At 44.8% G+C, this 20,125-nt stretch overlaps 1 protein-coding gene across 4 annotated transcripts in view; it reads right to left on the bottom strand.

Moving 5' to 3' along the window:
* The window catches only part of LOC139546554 (GRIP and coiled-coil domain-containing protein 2-like), a 31,980-nt gene extending 16,990 nt beyond the window's left edge, over positions 1 to 14,990 (bottom strand). The window contains exons 1-11 of one of the 4 annotated variants that reach the window (XM_071355068.1): positions 14,769 to 14,956; positions 14,144 to 14,203; positions 13,956 to 14,040; positions 5,839 to 5,908; positions 4,575 to 4,642; positions 4,329 to 4,433; positions 3,818 to 4,189; positions 3,538 to 3,695; positions 1,766 to 3,416; positions 1,502 to 1,562; positions 1,078 to 1,277 (exon numbers count right to left, since the gene is read on the bottom strand). In XM_071355068.1, the coding sequence (XP_071211169.1) occupies positions 1,078 to 1,277; positions 1,502 to 1,562; positions 1,766 to 3,416; positions 3,538 to 3,695; positions 3,818 to 4,189; positions 4,329 to 4,433; positions 4,575 to 4,642; positions 5,839 to 5,899 (2,676 nt within the window). In that variant the 5' untranslated portion in view covers positions 5,900 to 5,908; positions 13,956 to 14,040; positions 14,144 to 14,203; positions 14,769 to 14,956. Of the gene's footprint in view, positions 1 to 1,077; positions 1,278 to 1,501; positions 1,563 to 1,765; positions 3,417 to 3,537; positions 3,696 to 3,817; positions 4,190 to 4,328; positions 4,434 to 4,574; positions 4,643 to 5,838; positions 5,909 to 13,955; positions 14,041 to 14,143; positions 14,204 to 14,768 lie in introns of all 4 variants that reach the window. The other 3 variants (XM_071355065.1, XM_071355067.1, XM_071355066.1) reach the window with 3 other exon arrangements.
* Positions 14,991 to 20,125: the final 5,135 nt, after the last annotated feature.

Genomic DNA, 20,125 nt, shown 5'->3' with positions numbered 1-20,125 from the left:
TTAAGTTGGCCCGCATTAAAGTCCCCGGCCACTAGGAGCGCCACTTCTGAGTGAGCAGTTTCTTCTTTGCTTATGGCCTTATAGAGATGGTTGAGAGCGGTCTTAGTGCCATCTTCGTGGTAGTAAATAGACGGCTACGAATAATATAGATGAGAACTCTCTCGGTAGATAGTGTGGTCTACAGCTTATCATAAGGTACTCTACCTCAGGCGAGCAATACCTCGAGACTTCTTTAATATTAGACATCGCGCACCAGCTGTTATTGACAAATAGACACACACCTCCACCCCTCGTCTTACCAGAGGTAGCGTCTCTGTTCTGCCGGTGCATGGAAAATCACACTAGCTCTATATTGTCCGTATCGTCGCTCAGCCACGTCTCGGTGAAACACAAGATGTTACAGTTTTTGTCCCGTTGGTAGGATAATCTTAATCGTAGGTCATTCAATTTTATTTTCCAATGATTGCACATTAGCAAGAAGAACGGATGGCAGTGGGAGTTTACTCGCTCGCCTACGGATTCTCAGAAGGCTGCCCGATCTGCGGCCCCTTTTCCTGCGTCTTTTCTTGACGCAAAAGACAGGGATCTGGGCCCGATCCAGTGAAAGCAGGATATCCTTCTCGTCGGACTCATTAAAGGAAAAAGTTTCTTCCAGTCCACGGTGAGTAATCGCTGTTATGATGTCCAGAAGTTATTTTCGGTCATCCATTCAGGTCTAGAACAAAATTCCCATTAAACACAGCAGAGTGATTTGATCTCTAATGGCTTCCAGAGCCAATTCATAAAGACAACCGTCTGATCCCATTTAATGTGGCTGTTGTGCATTATACTAACTGAAACTCAAACAGAAAGTTCTCTGCTGAACAGACACACTTAGTAGCTATGGCCAGAAAGCTAGAGCATTGGGGGAAAAGCCACTGTTATTTTCCGCATCATCTCTTTAAGTGTTTTTTGCAATAAAACAGATTTGTACCACCGGCTAAATAAGCAATTCACTATCGATTTCTGTGTTGTTCATTCTGTATAAGGAAGGGATGTAGTGCGGGGTCAGGGCTAGGGGTCAGGGGTGAGTAGTACCTTGTATCCCTCTGCTCCATGGATGATGTCTTTCATTGAGCTGGTCACTCTCTCTCTCTCAGCCTTCAACACCTCCACTTCCTCCTTCAGAGACACAGCCTCTTTCCTGCTGGTGTCCAGCTCCTTCCTGGCTTTCACAGCCACCGCCTTGATCTTATTCATCCTCTCATCCTTCCCTTTGCTTTCCTTCTCCAGCAGGGCTGAGATGGAGGGATGGGACATCATCACACACAGATCATTGGAGGAATCAGTATCCCTCAATGATTGGCACTTTGTATCTGTCATTCTTAAATGAGCTTAATAAACATCTAGGAAGATCATCTCAAAACAAACAATAATTACATGTGTTGTATTGCTCATCTGTCATAGTATTATTACACAGAGTTTCCTGTTCTACATTGGACAGTAGTAATTAGGAACGTACCGATTTTCTCAGTGAACTCATTGGCTGTGTTCTCCTCTGAGACAGGAGAGGGGGCTGTAGACTGGTGGGGGGAAAGAGGGAGGGAGGGAGGGAGGGAGAGAGGGAGGGGGAAAGTCAATCTGTAGAACTAATGAAAAATACCACAGCAGTCACTTTGACAAACCATGGCTTGGGAAAAAAGCGGTGGGCAAAAAAGCAATCCCTTTATGTCCTTTAGATGGTGCGTAGATGTTTTGAAGGAAAGACGCCAGAAGAAGTACTTACCTGTAAGCCAGCCATCTCACTTCTCAGCTGAGATATCACTGTGTCCTTCTCTGTTAGCTGCTGTTGTAGCTCTCTCCTCTCCTTCTCCGCCTGTTCTTCCTCCTCCTCTCTCTCCGTCTCTCTTCCCTCCTTTTCCTCCCTCTCTCTGTCTGACAGTGTCTCTGTAGCCTGGCTGACCTGTGTCAGTAGTTCTTGGTTCTCTGTTCTCATCTTCTCATTGGCCAGTTTCATCTCCCTCAGGTCTTTCTGTAGAGCTTCAGTATCTCCCACCACCTCCCCCAGATTACTCTTCAGCAGGCTCCTCTCCTTCTCCAACTCCTCTATACGAGCCTGCAGCTCCTCCAACTCGTCCCCTGGGCTCCCCTGCACATTCTCAGACCTCTCCCTCTGCACCTCCTCTAGATTACTCTTCAGCAGGCTCCTCTCCTTCTCTAACTCCTCTATACGAGCCTGTAGCTCAGCCACCTCCCCTCTTTGGCCTTGACTCTCCTCCACCTCCCTCTCTCTTTCCTCCCACAGCCTCATCACCTCCATCTCTCTGTCCTGCAGTGCTGACAGTGTTCTGTCTCTCGCTGTGCTCACCACATTGACTGTCTCCTCTAACTCCTGAACAGCACTCTCCTTCATCTGTAGCTGAGAGAGGATCTCCCCGTTCTGCTTGCTCAGATCCTCCACTGAAGCCCTTAGCTCTACAGCTAACACTGTCTGCACCTCAAGAGATGCCTTTAGCTCAGAGGCTAACACTGTCTGCGCCTCTACTGAGTCCTTTAGCTTGAGGGCTAACGCAGTCTTCTCCTCCATAGACGTCTGCAGCTGCTTCTTCAGCCCCTCGGCTGCCTGTGTCTGCTCCAGGAAGCTCTCCAGCCTCTTCTCCAGGCCCTGGACCTTCTCCAACAGGCTGTCTCTGTCTTCATCCAACCCTTTCACCCTCTCCACCAGACTATCTCGCTCCTCAGTAAGCCCTCTGACGCTCTCCTGTAGCTCCTGGACTGCAGAAGCCGCCTGTTCCTTCATAGCTTCATACTGTCTGGTGAAGTCCCCGGTCCTCTGACCTAGCTCAGTCTCCAGGCCTCTCAGGATGTCTCTGGTGTGTTCGTACTCAGCCACCGCCTGGCTCCTGTCTAGGGACTCACACTGGGACCTCAGCTCCTGAGCCTGACCCTGCTTTTCTTGCAGGGTCAGGCTCTGGTGGACTGCACCAGGGACAGGGCTGGACAGGCTCTGTCTGGGGCTGGAGGGGCTAGCAGGGCTGGCAGGTAGGCCGTCCACTGAATCTCTCTGAGGGCCGCTCTGCTGGAGCTGAGTGAAAGCTTGAGCCTCCTGAAGGTCACGGTTAGGGGTCGCAACCTCCCGGGTCATCAGCAACTCTTCGATTTTAAACTGTAGTTCCTCCTTCTCTGTCTGAAACTCCTCCCTCACCCTCTCAAGCTCCGCCTCCAGTTCAGTCTTCACATTGCCCAGGAAGGTCAGCTCATCTTGCAGCATGGTATTCTGGGATTGCTGGTCCTCCAGGGCGGATCGTAGCTGTCCGCTCTCTGTCTCTCCATCACTGGCATTAATCTGACTTACACCAGACAGCTCCAACATCCTGGCTATCCCTGAGCTGCGGCCGCTAGGCTCCTCCTCTTCTTCCTGCACATCCTGCAGGAAGCTGTCATAACAAGAGGAAGAAGATTGGATTAATAAAGCACTTTTTCTAGCTGCTCAAAGCATTTTACTGTACATTGTATGACTTAGCTCGTCCATCACCAATGTGTAGCACTAGGCCCCACCTGTCTTTGAGAGCCAGCTGCTCACTGAGCTCCTCTTGGAGGAGTAGCAGTCTCTCTCTCTCCATCTCAAAGTCCTCTTCCAGAGCTCTCAGCTCCTCTTCATGTTGCACACTATGCTGAGCCAACTCCTCTCTCAGGTTCTCTACTTCCTGCTGGGCCTGAAAGGAAAGGAAAATAAACACACACACTTTATTGCAACATTTAAAGCAGGTGGTCTTCATCAACTATCAGCTTACAACAGTGTAATGGTTTTTCTTTTGTGACATTTTTCATACACTACCTTTGAACTAACCTCTGTCAGCGCCCTCTGGTGGTCTTCTTGCATCGCTGAAGCCACCTGGGCGCTTCGCTCCAAGGCTGCAGCTAGCTCCGTCTGCAGACTCAGGATCTGTGACTCCAGGCTGCGGCTAATGGCTTCTACACTCTCGTTTGAGTGTTCCCTTTCTCTCTGCTTTTCTTGCTCTCTTTCGCTCTCTTTCTCTCTGTCATTCTCTTCTTTCTTCCTCAGAAGCCTCTGGAAGAATTCGACTTCTTCTTTGTGTTTGGCTTGGGATGAGTCTAGGCTCTTCTCCAAGGCTGCAATTTTCTTCTGGTGGTCTTCCTTGGTCTGGTCCAACTCTCCCAGCAGGGTGGCCAGTTTCCCTACTGCATCCTGGTCATATTCAACAGAAAACATCAAGTTAGAACTGGACTGGAACAAAAGGCTAAACACCCTGTAGTTATCAAGGGCCAGGGTAGGTGACTACTGGTCTGGCCTACACAGACAGATGACATGGTCTACTATAGTTCACCTGTTCCCGCTGCTTGACCTTCTCATTCTCCTTCCGCAGCAAGACCGCACTCTGCTGGGTCTCAGCCTTTTCCAGCAGCAAGGCACTCATCCTCTCGGTCAGCTCCTAGTAGAACAGAATGGAAAACACATTACTGACAAACACTCATGAATAAAATAGAAATGAACAGAACACCTTTTCACTTCCAAAGCACTTCAGCAGCATGAGATTATACATTTTCTCATGTAAGATTTTAAGACCACAAACCTGTATGATGGAGTCACCTGAATTGCCTTTTGGCTGAGATTTTAGGTTATCGACCTCCTTTTCCAAATCTGTAAAAAAAAATATTGAGAAACAGAAAGGACAACAATTATTAAAAAAGGAAATCCAACCAGCTACTGTATTAATATTATCAACGATTACAACATTGAATGGTAAACCGTGGAGAGATGGCAGCATTCGCACAAAACTGAAAGCGCAAACCACCGCATTTACCCATGGTATGGTGACTGGGAAAATGGTTGAATGCTAACAATGTATTTATTCCCTCCATAAGGCAATCAAACAGGCAAAACGTCAGTACAGAGAGAAAGTGGAGTCGCAATTCAACGGCTCAGACACAAGACATATGTGGCAGGGTCTACTATCACGGACTACAAAGGGAAAACCAGCCACGTTGTGGACACCAACGTCTTGCTGCCAGACAAGCTAAACACGTTCTTCGCCTGTTTTGAGAACAACACAGTGCCACCGACGCAACACGCCCCCAAGGACTGTGGGGGCTCTCGTACTCCGTGGCCGCTGTGAGTAAGAAATTTAAGCATGTTAACACTAGCAAGGCTGCCGGCCCAGACGGCATCCCTAGCCACGTCCTGAGAGCATGTGCAGACCAGCTGGCTGGAGTGTTTTTACAACTGTCCCCACTTGTTTCAGGATGTCCACCACTGTTCCTGTACCCAAGAAAGCAAAGGTTACTGAACTAAATGACTATCGCCCCGTAGCACTTGTCATCATCACCCCCCCAACCCCTCCTTTTACGCTGCTGCTACTCTGTTTATCATATATGCATAGTCACTTTAACTATACATTCATGTACATACTACCTCAATTGGGCCGACCAACCAGTGCTCCCGCACATTGGCTAACCGGGCTATCTGCATTGTGTCCCACCCACCACCCCCTCTTTTACGCTACTGCTACTCTATGTTCATCATATATGCATAGTCACTTTAACCATATCTACATGTACATACTACCTCAATCAGCCTGACTAACCGGTGTCTGTATGTAGCCTCGCTACTTTTATAGCCTCGCTACTGTATATAGCCTGTCTTTTTACTGTTGTTTTATTTCTTTACCTACCTATTGTTCACTTAATACCCTTTTTGCACTATTGGTAAGTAAGCATTTCACTTCAGCGCACGTGACAAATAAACTTTGATTTGATTTGAAGTGCTTTGAGAGGCTAGTTAAGGATCATATCACCTCCACCTTACCTGACACCCAAGATCCACTTCAATTTGCTTACCGCTCCAATAGATCCACAGACGATGCAATCGCCATCGTACTGCCCTATCGCATCTAGACATGAAGAATACCTACAGTGGGGAGAACAAGTATTTGATACACTGCCGATTTTGCAGGTTTTCCTACTTACAAAGCATGTAGAGGTCTGTAATTTTTATCATAGGTACACTTCAACTGTGAGAGACGGAATCTAAAACAAAAATCCAGAAAATCACATTGTATGATTTTTAAGTAATTAATTTGCATTTTATTGCATGACATAAGTATTTGATCACCTACCAACCAGTAAGAATTCCGGCTCTCACAGACCTGTTAGTTTTTCTTTAAGAAGCCCTCCTGTTCTCCACTCATTACCTGTATTAACTGCACCTGTTTGAACTCGTTACCTGTATAAAAGACACCTGTCCACAACCTCAATCAAACAGACTCCAACCTCTCCACAATGGCCAAGACCAGAGAGCTGTGTAAGGACATCAGGGATAAAATTGTAAACCTGCACAAGGCTGGGATGGGCTACAGGACAATAGGCAAGCAGCTTGGTGAGAAGGCAACAACTGTTGGCGCAATTATTAGAAAATGGAAGAAGTTCAAGATGATGGTCAATCACCCTCGGTCTGGGGCTCCATGCAAGATCTCACCTCGTGGGGCATCAATGATCATGAGGAAGGTGAGGGATCAGCCAGAACTACACGGCAGGACCTGGTCAATGACCTGAAGAGAGCTGGGACCACAGTCTCAAAGAAAACCATTAGTAACACACTACGCCGTCATGGATTAAAATCCTGCAGCGCACGCAAGGTCCCCCTGCTCAAGCCAGCGCATGTCCAGGCCCGTCTGAAGTTTGCCAATGACCATCTGGATGATCCAGAGGAGGAATGGGAGAAGGTCATGTGGTCTGTTGAGACAAAAATAGAGCTTTTTGGTCTAAACTTCACTCGCCGTGTTTGGAGGAAGAAGAAGGATGAGTACAACCCCAAGATCACCATCCCAACCGTGAAGCATGGAGGTGGAAACATCATTCTTTTGGGATGCTTTTCTGCAAAGGGGACAGGACGACTGCACCGTATTGAGGGGAAGATGGATGGGGCCATGTATCGCGAGATCTTGGCCAACAACCTCCTTCCCTCAGTAAGAGCATTGAAGATGGGTCGTGGCTGGGTCTTCCAGCATGACAACGACCCGAAACACACAGCCAGGGCAACTAAGGAGTGGCTCCGTAAGAAGCATCTCAAGGTCCTGGAGTGGCCTAGCCAGTCTCCAGACCTGAACCCAATAGAAAATCTTTGGAGGGAGCTGAAAGTCCATATTGCCCAGCGACAGCCCCGAAACCTGAAGGATCTGGAGAAGGTCTGTATGGAGGAGTGGGCCAAAATCCCTGCTGCAGTGTGTGCAAACCTGGTCAAGAACTACAGGAAACGTATGATCTCTGTAATTGCAAACAAAGGTTTCTGTACCAAATATTAAGTTCTGCTTTTCTGATGTATCAAATACTTATGTCATGCAATAAAATGCAAATTAATTACTTAAAAATCATACAATGTGATTTTCTGGATTTTTGTTTTAGATTCCGTCTCTCACAGTTGAAGTGTACCTATGATAAAAATTACAGACCTCTACATGCTTTGTAAGTAGGAAAACCTGCAAAATCGGCAGTGTATCAAATACTTGTTCTCCCCACTGTACGTCAGAATGCTGTTCATTGACTATAGCTCAGCCTTCAACACCATAGTTCCCTCCAAGCTCATCATTAAGCTCGGGGGCCCTGGGTCTGAACCCCGCCCTGTGCAACTGGGTCCTGGACTTCCTGACGGGCCACCCCCAGGTGGTGAAGGTAGGAAACAATACCTCCACTTCGCTGATCCTCAACACAGGGGCCCCACAACGGTGAGTGCTCAGCCCCCTCCTGTACTCCATGTTCACCCATGACTGCATGGCCAAGCACATCTCCAACTCAATCATCAAGTTTGCAGACGACACAACAGTAGTAGGTCTGATTACCAACAATGAGGAGGTGAGGGCACCGCCTACAGGGAGGAGGTGAGGGCACTGGCAGAGTCGTGCAAGGAAAATAAACTCTCCCTCAACAAAACGAAGGAGCTGAATTTGGACTTCAGGAAACAGCAGAGGGAGGAGCACGCCCCTATCCACATCGACGGGACCGCAATAGAGAAGGTGGAAAGCTTCAAGTTCCTGGTCGTACACGTCACTGACGATCTGAAATGGTCTACCCACACAGACAGTGTAGTGAAGAAGGCGCAACAGCGCCTCTTCAACCTCAGGAGGCTGAAGAAATTCAGCTTGGCACCTAAGACCCTCAGAAACTTTTACAGATGCACAATTGAGAGCATCCTGTCAGGCTGTATCACCGCCAGGTACAGCAACTTCCCCGCCCGCAACCGCAGGGCTTTCCAGAGGGTGGTACGGTCTGCCCAACGAATCACTGGGGGCACACTGCCCGCCCTCCAGGACACCTACAGCACCCGATGTCACAGGAAGGCCAAAAACATAAATCAAGGACATCAACCACACGAACCACAGCCCGTTCACCCACTATCATCCAGAAGGCTTGCTCCCAGACAGACTAAATAACTTTTTTGCCCGCTTTGAGGACAATACAGTGCTACTGACACGGCCCGCTACCAAAACCTGCGGGCTCTCCTTCACTGCAGCCGAGGTGAGTAAAACATTTAAACGTGTTAACCCTCGCAAGGCTGCAGGCCCAGACGGCATTCCCAGCCGCGTCCTCAGAGCATGCGCAGACCAGCTGGCTGGTGTGTTTAAGGACATATTCAATCAATCCTTATCCCAGTCTGCTGTTCCCACATGCTTCAAGAGGGCCACCATTGTTCCTGTTCCCAAGAAAGCTAAGGTAACTGAGCTAAACGACTACCGCCCTGTAGCACTCACTTCCGTCATCATGAAGTGCTTTGAGAGACTAGTCAAGGACCATATCACCTCCACCCTATCTGACACCCTAGACCCACTCCAATTTGCTTACCGACCCAATAGGTCCACAGACGACGCAATCGCAACCACACTGCACACTGCCCTAACCCATCTGGACAAGAGGAATACCTATGTGAGAATGCTGTTCATCGACTACAGCTCAGCATTTAACACCATAGTACCCTCCAAACTCGTCATCAAGCTCGAGACCCTGGGTCTCGACCCCGCCCTGTGCAACTGGGTCCTGGACTTCCTGACGGGCCGCCCCCAGGTGGTGAGGGTAGGTAACAACATCTCCACCCCGCTGATCCTCAACACTGGGGCCCCACAAGGATGCGTTCTGAGCCCTCTCCTGTACTCCCTGTTCACCCACGACTGCGTGGCCATGCACGCCTCCAACTCAATCATCAAGTTTGCGAACGACACTACAGTGGTAGGCTTGATTACCAACAACGACGAGACGGCCTACAGGGAGGAGGTGAGGGCCCTCGGAGTGTGGTTTCAGGAAAATAACCTCACACTCAACGTCAACAAAACAAAGGAGATGATTGTGGACTTCAGGAAACAGCAGAGGGAGCACCCCCCTATCCACATCGACGGGACAGTAGTGGAGAAGGTAGAAAGTTTTAAGTTCCTCAGTGTACACATCACGGACAAACTGAATTGGTCCACCCACACAGACAGCGTTGTGAAGGCGCAGCAGCGCCTCTTCAACCTCAGGAGGCTGAAGAAATTCGGCTTGTCACCAAAAGCACTCACAAACTTCTACAGATGCACAATCGAGAGCATCCTGTCGGGCTGTATCACCGCCTGGTACGGCAACTGCTCCGCCCACAACCGCAAGGCTCTCCAGAGGGTAGTGAGGTCTGCACAACGCATCACCGGGGGCAAACTACCTGCCCTCCAGGACACCTACACCACCCGATGTCACAGGAAGGCCATAAAGATCATCAAGGACAACAACCACCCGAGCCACTGCCTGTTCACCCCGCTATCATCCAGAAGGCGAGGTCAGTACAGGTGCATCAAAGCAGGGACCGAGAGACTGAAAAACAGCTTCTATCTCAAGGCCATCAGACTGTAAAACAGCCACCACTAACATTTAGTGGCCGCTGCCAACATACTGACTCAACTCCAGCCACTTTAATAATGGGAATTGATGGAAATTATGTAAAAATGTATCACTAGCCACTTTAAACAATGCCACTTAATATAATGTTTACATACCCTACATTACTCATCTCATATGTATATGTATATACTGTACTCTATATCATCTACTGCATCTTGCCATCTTTATGTAATACATGTATCACTAGCCACTTTAAACTATGCCACTTTATGTTTATATACCCTACATTACTCATCTCATACGTATAGACTGTACTCTATACCATCTACTGCATCTTGCCTATGCCGTTCTGTACCATCACTCATTCATATATCTTTATGTACATATTCTTTATCCCTTTACACTTGTGTGTATAAGGTAGTAGTTGTGGAATTGTTAGGTTAGATTACTTGTTGGTTATTACTGCATTGTCGGAACTAGAAGCACAAGCATTTCGCTACACTCGCATTAACATCTGCTAACCATGTGTATGTGACAAATAAAATTTGATTTGAAGGCGAAGTCAGTATAGGTGCATCAAAGCTCAGACAGATATTTTTCAGTCTCTCTGTCTCAAGGCTATCAGACTGTTAAATAACCATCACTAGCCAGCTACCACCCGGTTACTCAACCCTGCACCTTGGAGGCTGCTGCCCTATATACAGTACCAGTCAAAAGTTTGGACACACCTACTCATTCAAGGGCTTTTCTTTATTTTTTACTATTATCTACATTGTAGAATAATAGTGAAGACATCCAAACTATGAAATAACACATATGGAATAATGTAGTAACCAAAAAAAGTGTTAAACAAATCAAATGTATTTAGAATTTCATATTCTTCAAAGTAGCCACCCTTTGCCTTGACAGCTTTGCACACGCTTGTCATTCTCTCAACCAGCTTCACCTGGAATGCTTTTCCAACAGTCTTGAAGGAGTTCCCACATATGCTGAGCACTTGTTGGCTGCTTTTCCTTCACTCTGCGGTCCAACTCATCACAAACCATCTCAATTGGGTTGAGGTTGGATGATTGTGGAGGCCAAGTCATCTGATGCAGCACTCCATCACTCTCCTTCTTGGTCAAATAGCCCTTAGACAGCCTGGACGTGTGTTTTGGGTCATTGTCCTATTGAAAAACAAATGATAGTCCCACTAAGCCCAAAACAGATGGGATGGCGTATCGCTGCAGAATGCTGTGGTAGCCATGCTGGTTAAGTGTGCCTAGAATTCTAAATAAATCACAGTGTCACCAGCAAAGCACCCCCACACCATCACACCTCCTCCTCCATGTTTCACGGTGGGAACCACACATCAGGAGATCATCCGTTCACCTACTCTGCATCTCACAAAGACACGGCAGTTAGAACCAAAAATCTCACATTTGGACTCGTAAGAACAAAGGGCAGATTTCCACCAGTCTAATGTCCAATGCTCGTTTTTCTTGGCCCAAGCAAGTCTCTTCTTATCATTGGTGTCTTTGCAGCAATTCGACCATTAAGGCCTGATTCACGCAGTCTCCTCTGAACAGTTGTTGTTTAGATATATCTGTCACTTGAACTCTGTGAAGCATTTATTTGGGCTGCAATCTGAGGTGCAGTTAACTCTAATGAACTTATCCTCTGCAGCACAGGAAACTCTGGGTCTTCCTTTCCTGTGGCGGTCCTCACGAGAGCCAGTTTCATCATAGCGCTTGATGGATTTTGCGACTGCACTTTAAGAAACTTTCAAAGTTCTTGACATTTTCCATATTGACTGACCTTTATGTCTTAAAGTAATGATGGACTGTTGTTTCTCTTTGCTTATTTGAGCTATTCTTGCCATAATATGGACATGTTTTTTTTTTAACCAAATATCTTCTGTATACCACCCTTACCTTGTCACAGAGTGTGCAAAGCTGTCATCAAGGCAAAGGGTGGCTACTTTGAAGAACCTCAAATATAAAACATATTTTGATTAATTTAACACCTTTTGGTTACTACATGATTCCATGCGTTATTTCATAGTTTCGATGTCTTCACTATTATTCTACAATGTAGAAAATAGTACAAATAAAGAAAAACCCTTGAATGAGTAGGTGTGTCCAAACTTTTGACTGGTGCTGTACATAGATATGGAATCCCCGGCCACTTTAATAATGGAACAGTAGTCACTTTAATAATGTTTACATACTGCTTTACTCATCTTATATGTACAGTTGAAGTTGGAAGTTTACATACACTTAGGTTGGAGTCATTAAAACTCGTTTTTCAACCACTCCACAAATTGTTTGTTAACAAACTATAGTTTTGGCAAGTCGGTTAGGACATCTACTTTGTGCATGACACAAGTAATTTTTCCAACAATTGTTTACAGACAGATTATTTCACTTATAATTCACTGTATCGCAATTCCAGTGGGTCAGAAGTTTACATACACTAAGTTGACTGTGCCTTTAAACAACTTGGAAAATTCCAGAGAATGATGTCATGGCTTTAGAAGCTTCTGATAGGCTAATTGACATCATTTGAGTCAGTTGGAGGTGTACCTGTGGATGTATTTCAAGGCCTAACTTCAAACTCGGTGCGTCTTTGCTTGACATCATGGTATAAACAAAAGAAATCAGCCAAGACCTCAGAAAAAAAGTCTGGTTCATCATTGGGAGCAATTTCCAAACACCTGAAGGTACCATGTTCATCTGTACAAACAATAGTACGCAAGTATAAACACCATGGGACCACGCAGCCATCATACCGCTCAGGAAGGAGTCGCGTTCTGTCTCCTAGAGATGAACGTGCTTTGGTGAGAAAAGTGCAAATCAATCCCAAAACAACAGCAAAGGACCTTCTAAAGATGCTGGAGGAAACAGGTACAAAAGTATCTACATCCACAGTAAAACGAGTCCTATATCGACATAACCTGAAAGGCCGCTCAGCAAGGAAGAAGCCACTGCTCCAAAACCGCCATAAAAAAAGCCATACTACGGCTTGCAACTGCACATGGGAACAAAGATCGTACTTTTTGAAGAAATGTCCTCTGGTCTGATGAAACAAAAATAGAACCGTTTGGCCATAATGACCATCGTTATGTTTGGAGGAAAAAGGGGGAGGCTTGCAAGCCAAAGACTGCCATCCCAACCGTGAAGCACGGGGGTGGCAGCATCATGTTGTGGGGGTGCTTTGCTGCAGGAGGGACTAGTGCACGTCACAAAATAGATGGCATCATGAAAAAGGAAAATTATGCGGATATATTGAAGCAACATCTCAAGACATCAGTCAGGAAGTTAAAGCTTGGTCGCAAATGGGTCTTCCAAATGGACAATGACCCCAAGCATACTTCCAAAGTTGTGGTAAAATGGCTTAAGGACAACAAAGTCAAGGTATTGGAGTGGCCATCACAAAGCCCTGACCTCAATTCTATAGAACATTTGTGGGCAGAACTGAAAAAGCGTGTGCGAGCAAGGAGGCCTACAAACCTGACTCAGTTACACCAGCTCTGTTAGGAGGAATGCGCCAAAATTCACCCAACTTATTGTGGGAAGCTTGTGGAAGGCTACCCGAAACATTTGACCCAAGTTAAACAATTTAAAGGCAATGCTACCAAATACTAATTGCAAACTTCTGACCCACTGGGAATGTGATGAAAGAAATAAAATCTGAAATAAATCATTCTCTCTACTATTACTCTGACATTTCACATTCTGAAAATGAAGTGGTGATCCTAACTGACCTAAGACAGGGATTTTTTTACTAGGATTAAATGTCGGGAATTGTGAAAAACTGAGTTTAAATGTATTTGGCTAAGGTGTATGTAAACTTCCGACAACTGTATATACTGTACTCTATTCTACTGTATTTTAGTCAATGCCACTCCGACATTGCTCGTCCTAATATTTATACATTTCTTTATTCCATTCTTTTACTTTTAGATTTGTGTATAGTCGTGAATTGTTAGATTCTACTGCACTGTTGGAGCTAGGAACACAAGCATTTTGATACACCCGTAATAACATCTGCTAAATATGTCTATGTGACCAATAAAATGTGATTTGATTTAAACAATGTATGACAGATGCATCATGTACCTGCACATTTGGACTTCATCTTCTGTATGGCAGCCATCTGCTTCTTGGCAAACTTGATGAGGTCATCTTTGGACAACGTATCCAACTTCAAAGAGGTACCAGTAAGACAAAGAGGTACCAGTAAGACAAAGAGGTACCAGTAAGACAAAGAGGTAACAGTAAGACATAGAAAGCATTATGTGCTGCACCTTTGACTTAGCGGCGGCACCTGGAGGAGGTGAGGCCACAGACTCTGGGCTGGTGTCCTGCTGTCGTAGAGAAAAATAGTACATAAAACAGGATACAGGTATGACACATACACACACCATACAACTGCCAACTAACTGAATGATCTACATATCATATTTGATCATACATTACTAGCTACTCATTATTATTATCTAGATCAGTCAGTTACAATTGAACTACAATGCATCACGGATTTGACACTGCTCTCGAACAATGCACCTACCTACCTACCTACCTACCTAAAACACACACACACACACACACACACACACACACACACACACACACAATTCCTTACGTTATCTAGATTTCTTTGCCTGGTGATATGGAAGCATGTGAACACCTCTGGATAAGGAAACAACTAGCTAGCTGTCAATGGCTAACGTTACAGTACCTTAATAGCGAGCTAACTACACCAGTAATTGGCAAGATGTATGAGAACTAAAAAGTATTGTTAGCAGCTCTGTAGGCAGTAGTATCGCATATAGTTTATTACAATGGCGATTAAGTTCTCATCACTAGTGTTAGCTATGCCAGCTAGCCAGACATGCTACAATCACTTCCTTGTCGTTGGACCAAACTTACCTCCATCTTGATCGACGCAATTTAAGTACCCAATCGTTAACGAAATCGGTAGTCTGTGTAACTGAATATCTGATATGTGTTCTTATATTGCACGGTTACTGTACGATTTGAAAACGAAAGGATTTTGATGCTCTCCAATGCTTAGCTTCAGTTCATTTCCGCTTCAACCAACGTCCGTACGTACATACGTCACAACGAACGTAGTTCTAATCTTCTTCCTCTATGGTATATTGGCGATCACACAATTTAATGTGCATCCCGCCACCTACTATGCAGGATGGAAACAGGATTCCCCAAAAAACGAAATAAACTACCAAAAGAAGACCCCAAAAATCGAGAAATAAAATAAGCTAAATCAAACTACTTTTCTGTAAAAACATGTTACAGATCTGATCCCTACACAGGCTCAAGGGGAACCTGGGAGGAAGGGTCTTCAGATGTAAAATACTTGAGTCCCAAAAAGTTTTCTGCCGCAGCCAGAGCTAGTGCTGTACAGTTTTTAAAAGTGGCATTTCTCCATTCACCGAGCGGGTCAGACACCGGGCACCACCACACCAGGAATTTTCTTCAGGTATTCAACCTGAACATCTGTCGTCACCCCTGAGATGACTCCTTTGATGGGTGCTCTACTCCAAAGTTCAAAACAGAAAACTACTGTTGTCTGGATTCTTTTGAGGCTCACTGCGATCTTCCTCTCTTCTTCAGAAATACAATTAATCAAAATAAGACCATTACTTGTCGCTCGACAGACTCCACTTTTCCAAGCTCATACTTCACCATTTTTGACACCTCAAATGGGTTTCCCACATATGCATCCTTTCTCAACAAATGCATCCACTCCAATTTCAGACAATGTCCTTTTTGTTCCAGTTTTCGATACTACTGTTGTCCATTCAGAACATTAGTCTTCACCAAATTCACCAAATAGTAAAAAGTGCAGAATTTAGTTAGTTTCAAAGTAACATTAGTTAATTATACCCTGTAATAGCCATTTCCAGGTGAACAAAATAGAAGAGCAGTCGCAGATAAAGTCAATCATAAATCAATCAGATTAATTACACGTTGCAACAGGGAGACACCTCCAGCAATAACTTCTAGCACAGAAGCAGAGAAAATGTCTAACAGGCCCCTTGGAGACAGGCCCGTTATATCCTAATCAGACAGCACAAAGTATACTGTAATCATCAGCCAGAAATCTGTAGGAAGTCAAAACAAAAGGCAGTGACTTTGTCAGCTGCTACAGAATCACACAGTGTTACACAGAATACAATAATAATCAGTGTGTCCTGGGTTTTTCTGCATCCAGTTTGGCATAAATAACTAGTATAAACAGATATGAGTTTAATTCATACCATATAGCATATGGTCTAGTGACCATCGAATCGAGTGTTAAAAACAGAACACTGGAAATCATGTAAATTACAGAAAGGGAAAATATATAATATGCTAAACATATACTGTACATCCTAAATATTCCCATTAAATACAGTACACCAACAACTTAACTTTATTAACTTTAAGTCTTTAGTGCACTTCAATCAGTGAAGGTGTGTGATTGTTTGGGATGCGAGAAACTATTGATGTTCTGTACACGGGACTAGGTAACGCAAATTAATTGAAAAAAAGGCCTGGGCCTGCCCCTGTTTTTTTCTCAGGCTAAACAGAACTGGTACATGTTTCACATAAATGACTATGTTACTGTAGCTATTAAATCATTTCCTGTCTGTCTGTCACACATGCTATTCAGCAGGCTCCAGGAGTGAAGTCACTCAATCCAGTCACTACGTATTACCACCGGGTAGCCCATACAGGAAAAGGTCAGTGTTGTATGTTCACAGAGTAAAGCTATACTTTATTTTATTTGAATTGTTTTAATTTAACATTAATTTAACTAGGCAAGTCAGTTAAGAACACATTCTTATTTACAATGACGGCCTACCAAAAGGCCTCCTGTGGGGGCCGGGGCTGGGATACATTTTTTAAATATAGGACAAAATCAAGACAAGAGAGACACCACAACAATACATAAAGAGAGACCTAAGACAACAACATGGAATGGCAGCAACACATGACAACACAGCATGGTAGCAACACAACATGACAACAACACGGTAGCAACAAAACATGGCAGTAGCACACCATGGTAGCAGCACAAAACATGGCGCTAACATTATTGGGAACAATCAACAGCACAAAGGGCAAAAAGGTAGAGACAACAATACATTATGTATTAAGCAGCCACAACTGTCAGTAAGAGTGTCCATGATTGAGTCTTTGAATAAAGAGATGGAGATAAAACTGTCCAGTTTGAGTGTTTGTTGCAGCTCGTTCCAGTCGCTAGCTGCAGCAAACTGAAAAGAGGAGCGACCTAGGGATGTGTGTGCATTGGGGACCTTTAACAGAATGTGACTGGCAGAACGGGTGTTGTATGTGGAGGATGAGGGCTGCAGTAGGCATCTCAGATAGGGGGGAGTGAGGCCTAAGAGGGTTTTACAAAGAATCATCAACCAGTGGGTCTTGCGACAAGTATACAGAGATGACCAGTTTACAGAGGAGTATAGAGTGCAGTGATGTGTCCTATAAGGAGCATTGGTGGCAAATCTGATGGCCGAATGGTAAAGAACATCTAGCCGCTCGAGAGCACCCTTACCTGCCAATCTATACATTTATGTCTCCGTAATCTAGCATGGGTAGGATGGTAATCTGAATCAGGGTTAGTTTGACAGCTGGGGTGAAAGAGAAGCGATTACGATAGAGGAAACCAAGTCTAGATTTAACCTTAGCCTGCAGCTTTGATATGTGCTGAGAGGAGGACAGTGTACCGTCTAGCCATACTCCCAAGTACTTGTATGAGGTGACTACCTCAAGCTCTAAACCCTCAGCGGTAGTAATCACACCTGTGCGGAGAGGGGCATTCTTCTTACCAAACCACATTACCTTTGTTTTGAAGCTGTTCAGAACATGGTTAAGGGCAGAGAAAGCTTTGTTGTAGATCGTTAAACACAAAATCTGTTAAGACTGTATCATCTGCATATAAATGGATGAGAGAGCTTCCTACTGCCTGAGCTATGTTGTTGATGTAAATTGAGAAGAACGTGGGGCCTAGGATTGAGCTTTGGGGTACTCCCTTGGTGACAGGCAGTGGCTGAGACAGCAGATGTTCTGACTTTATACACTGCACTCTTTGAGAGAGAGATAGTTAGCAAACCAGGCCAAAGACCCCTCAGAGACACCAATACTCCTTAGCCGGCCCAAAAGAATAACATGGTCTACCGTATCAAAAACTTTGGCCAAGTCAATTAAAATAGCATCACAACTTTGCTTAGAATCAAGGGCAATGGTGACATCATTTAGGACCTTCAAGGTTGCAGTGACACATCCATGATCTCTGCAGAAACCAGATTGCATACCGGAGCGAATACTATAGACATGAAGAAAGCCAGTCAGTTGATTATTGACAAGTTTTTCCAACACTTTTGATAAACAGGACAAACGAGAAATTGGCCTATAACAGTTAGGATCAACTTGATCTCCCTCTTTAAATAAAGGATGAACCGTGGCTGCCTTTCAAGCAATGGGAACCTCCCCAAAGAGGAGATACAGGTTAAAAAAGGTCAGAGATAGGCTTGGCGATTATAGGGGCAGCAACTTTAAAGAAGAAAGGATCTAAGTTTAAGGAGCTCCTTTAGCACCTCGGACTCAATGACTGCCTGCAGTGAGAAACTTTGTAGCGGGGCAGGGGAAAAAGAGGGAGGAGCATCGGATCTAGTTGCGTTAGAGGGGGTGGGAGATGAGGAAATGTTGGACGGGCAAGGAGGCATGGCTGAGTCAAATAGGAATCCTGACTTAATGAAGTGGTGATTAAAAAGCTCAGCCATGTGCTTCTTGTCAGTAACAACCACATCATCAACTTTAAGGGACATGGGCAGCTGTGAGGAGGAGGGTTTATTCTCCAGGTCTTTAACCGTTTTCCAGAACTTCTTGGAGTTAGACCCACAGAGAGAGAACTGCTCCTTAAAGTAACTAACTTTAGCCTTCCGGATAGCCTGAGTACACTTATTTCTCATTTGCCTGAACGAGAGCCAGTCAGCCTGAGAATGCGTGTGCTGAGCCTTTCGCCAAATTGAATAATTGAGGTGGAGTAACTCTGCAAGATCACGGTCGAACCAGGTGCTGAACCTGTTTTTAATTCTTATTTTCTTTTTGGGGGCGTGTTTGTTAACAATACCACTGAAAATATCAAAAAAGTAGGTTTAAGCGTCTTCGACAGAGGGGATCAAGCTGATTCTATACCATTTTATACAATGACTGGAATGAACTACAAAAATCTCTGAAACTGGAAACACTTATCTCCCTTACTAGCTTTAAGCACCAGCTGTCAGAGCAGCTCACAGATTACTGCACCTGTACATAGCCCATCTATAATTTAGCCCAAACAACTACCTCTCCCCATACTGTATTTATTTTGCTCCTTTGCAAACCATTATTTCTATCTCTACTTTGCACATTCTTCCACTGCAAATCTACCATTCCAGTGTTTTACTTGCTATATTGTATTTACTTCGCCACCATGGCCTTTTTTTGCCTTCACCTCCCTTATCTCACCTCATTTGCTCACATTGTATATAGAGAAATTTTTCTACTATATTATTGACTGTATGTTTGTTTTACTCCATGTGTAACTCTGTGTTGTTGTATGTGTCGAACTGCTTTGCTTTATCTTGGCCAGGTCGCAATTGTAAATGAGAACTTGTTCTCAACTTGCCTACCTGGTTAAATAAAGGTGAAATAAATAAATAAATACAATTTCAGAGGCCAGTTCATGAAGGAAGGCTTGCAAATTAAAGGTTTTTAGCAAGCGTCTATGACAAATCAGGACAGGTTGTTACTGAGCAGCCATTACGAACACAGGCAGTGATCACTAAGGTCATTACATAAAACCAGACTGATACCTATCGAGTGTTTGGACCTTGAAGGATTGGTAATAATCTGAGAAAGATTTAGGGAGTCCCATTGCTTTAGGACTTGGTCAGGTGGTTTAAGCATGTCCCAGTTTAGGTCACCTAGCAGGACAAATTCAGACTTAGTGTAAGGGGCCAAGAGAGAGCTTAGGGTAGGTAGGGTACAGGCCGGTGCTGATGGTGGATGATAACACCCAGCAACAGTCAACAAAGAGCTATTTGAAAGTTTAATGCTTAAAACCAGCAAATAAAATTGTTTGGGGACAGACTTGGTGGAGACAACCGAGCACTGAATGTGTTCCATGATAAAGATTGTCCAAAGGTGGTGGAGTGGCAATCTGTCTTGCAGAAAAAGGTTATAACTAGAATGGTTAACATCAGCCTTCAAAACACTCT

Source organism: Salvelinus alpinus, chromosome 20 (assembly GCF_045679555.1).
Source record: "Salvelinus alpinus chromosome 20, SLU_Salpinus.1, whole genome shotgun sequence".
NCBI lineage: Eukaryota > Metazoa > Chordata > Actinopteri > Salmoniformes > Salmonidae > Salvelinus > Salvelinus alpinus.
The sequence above is the reverse complement of the archived record's forward strand: the minus strand, read 5'-3'. Positions and strand labels throughout refer to the sequence as shown.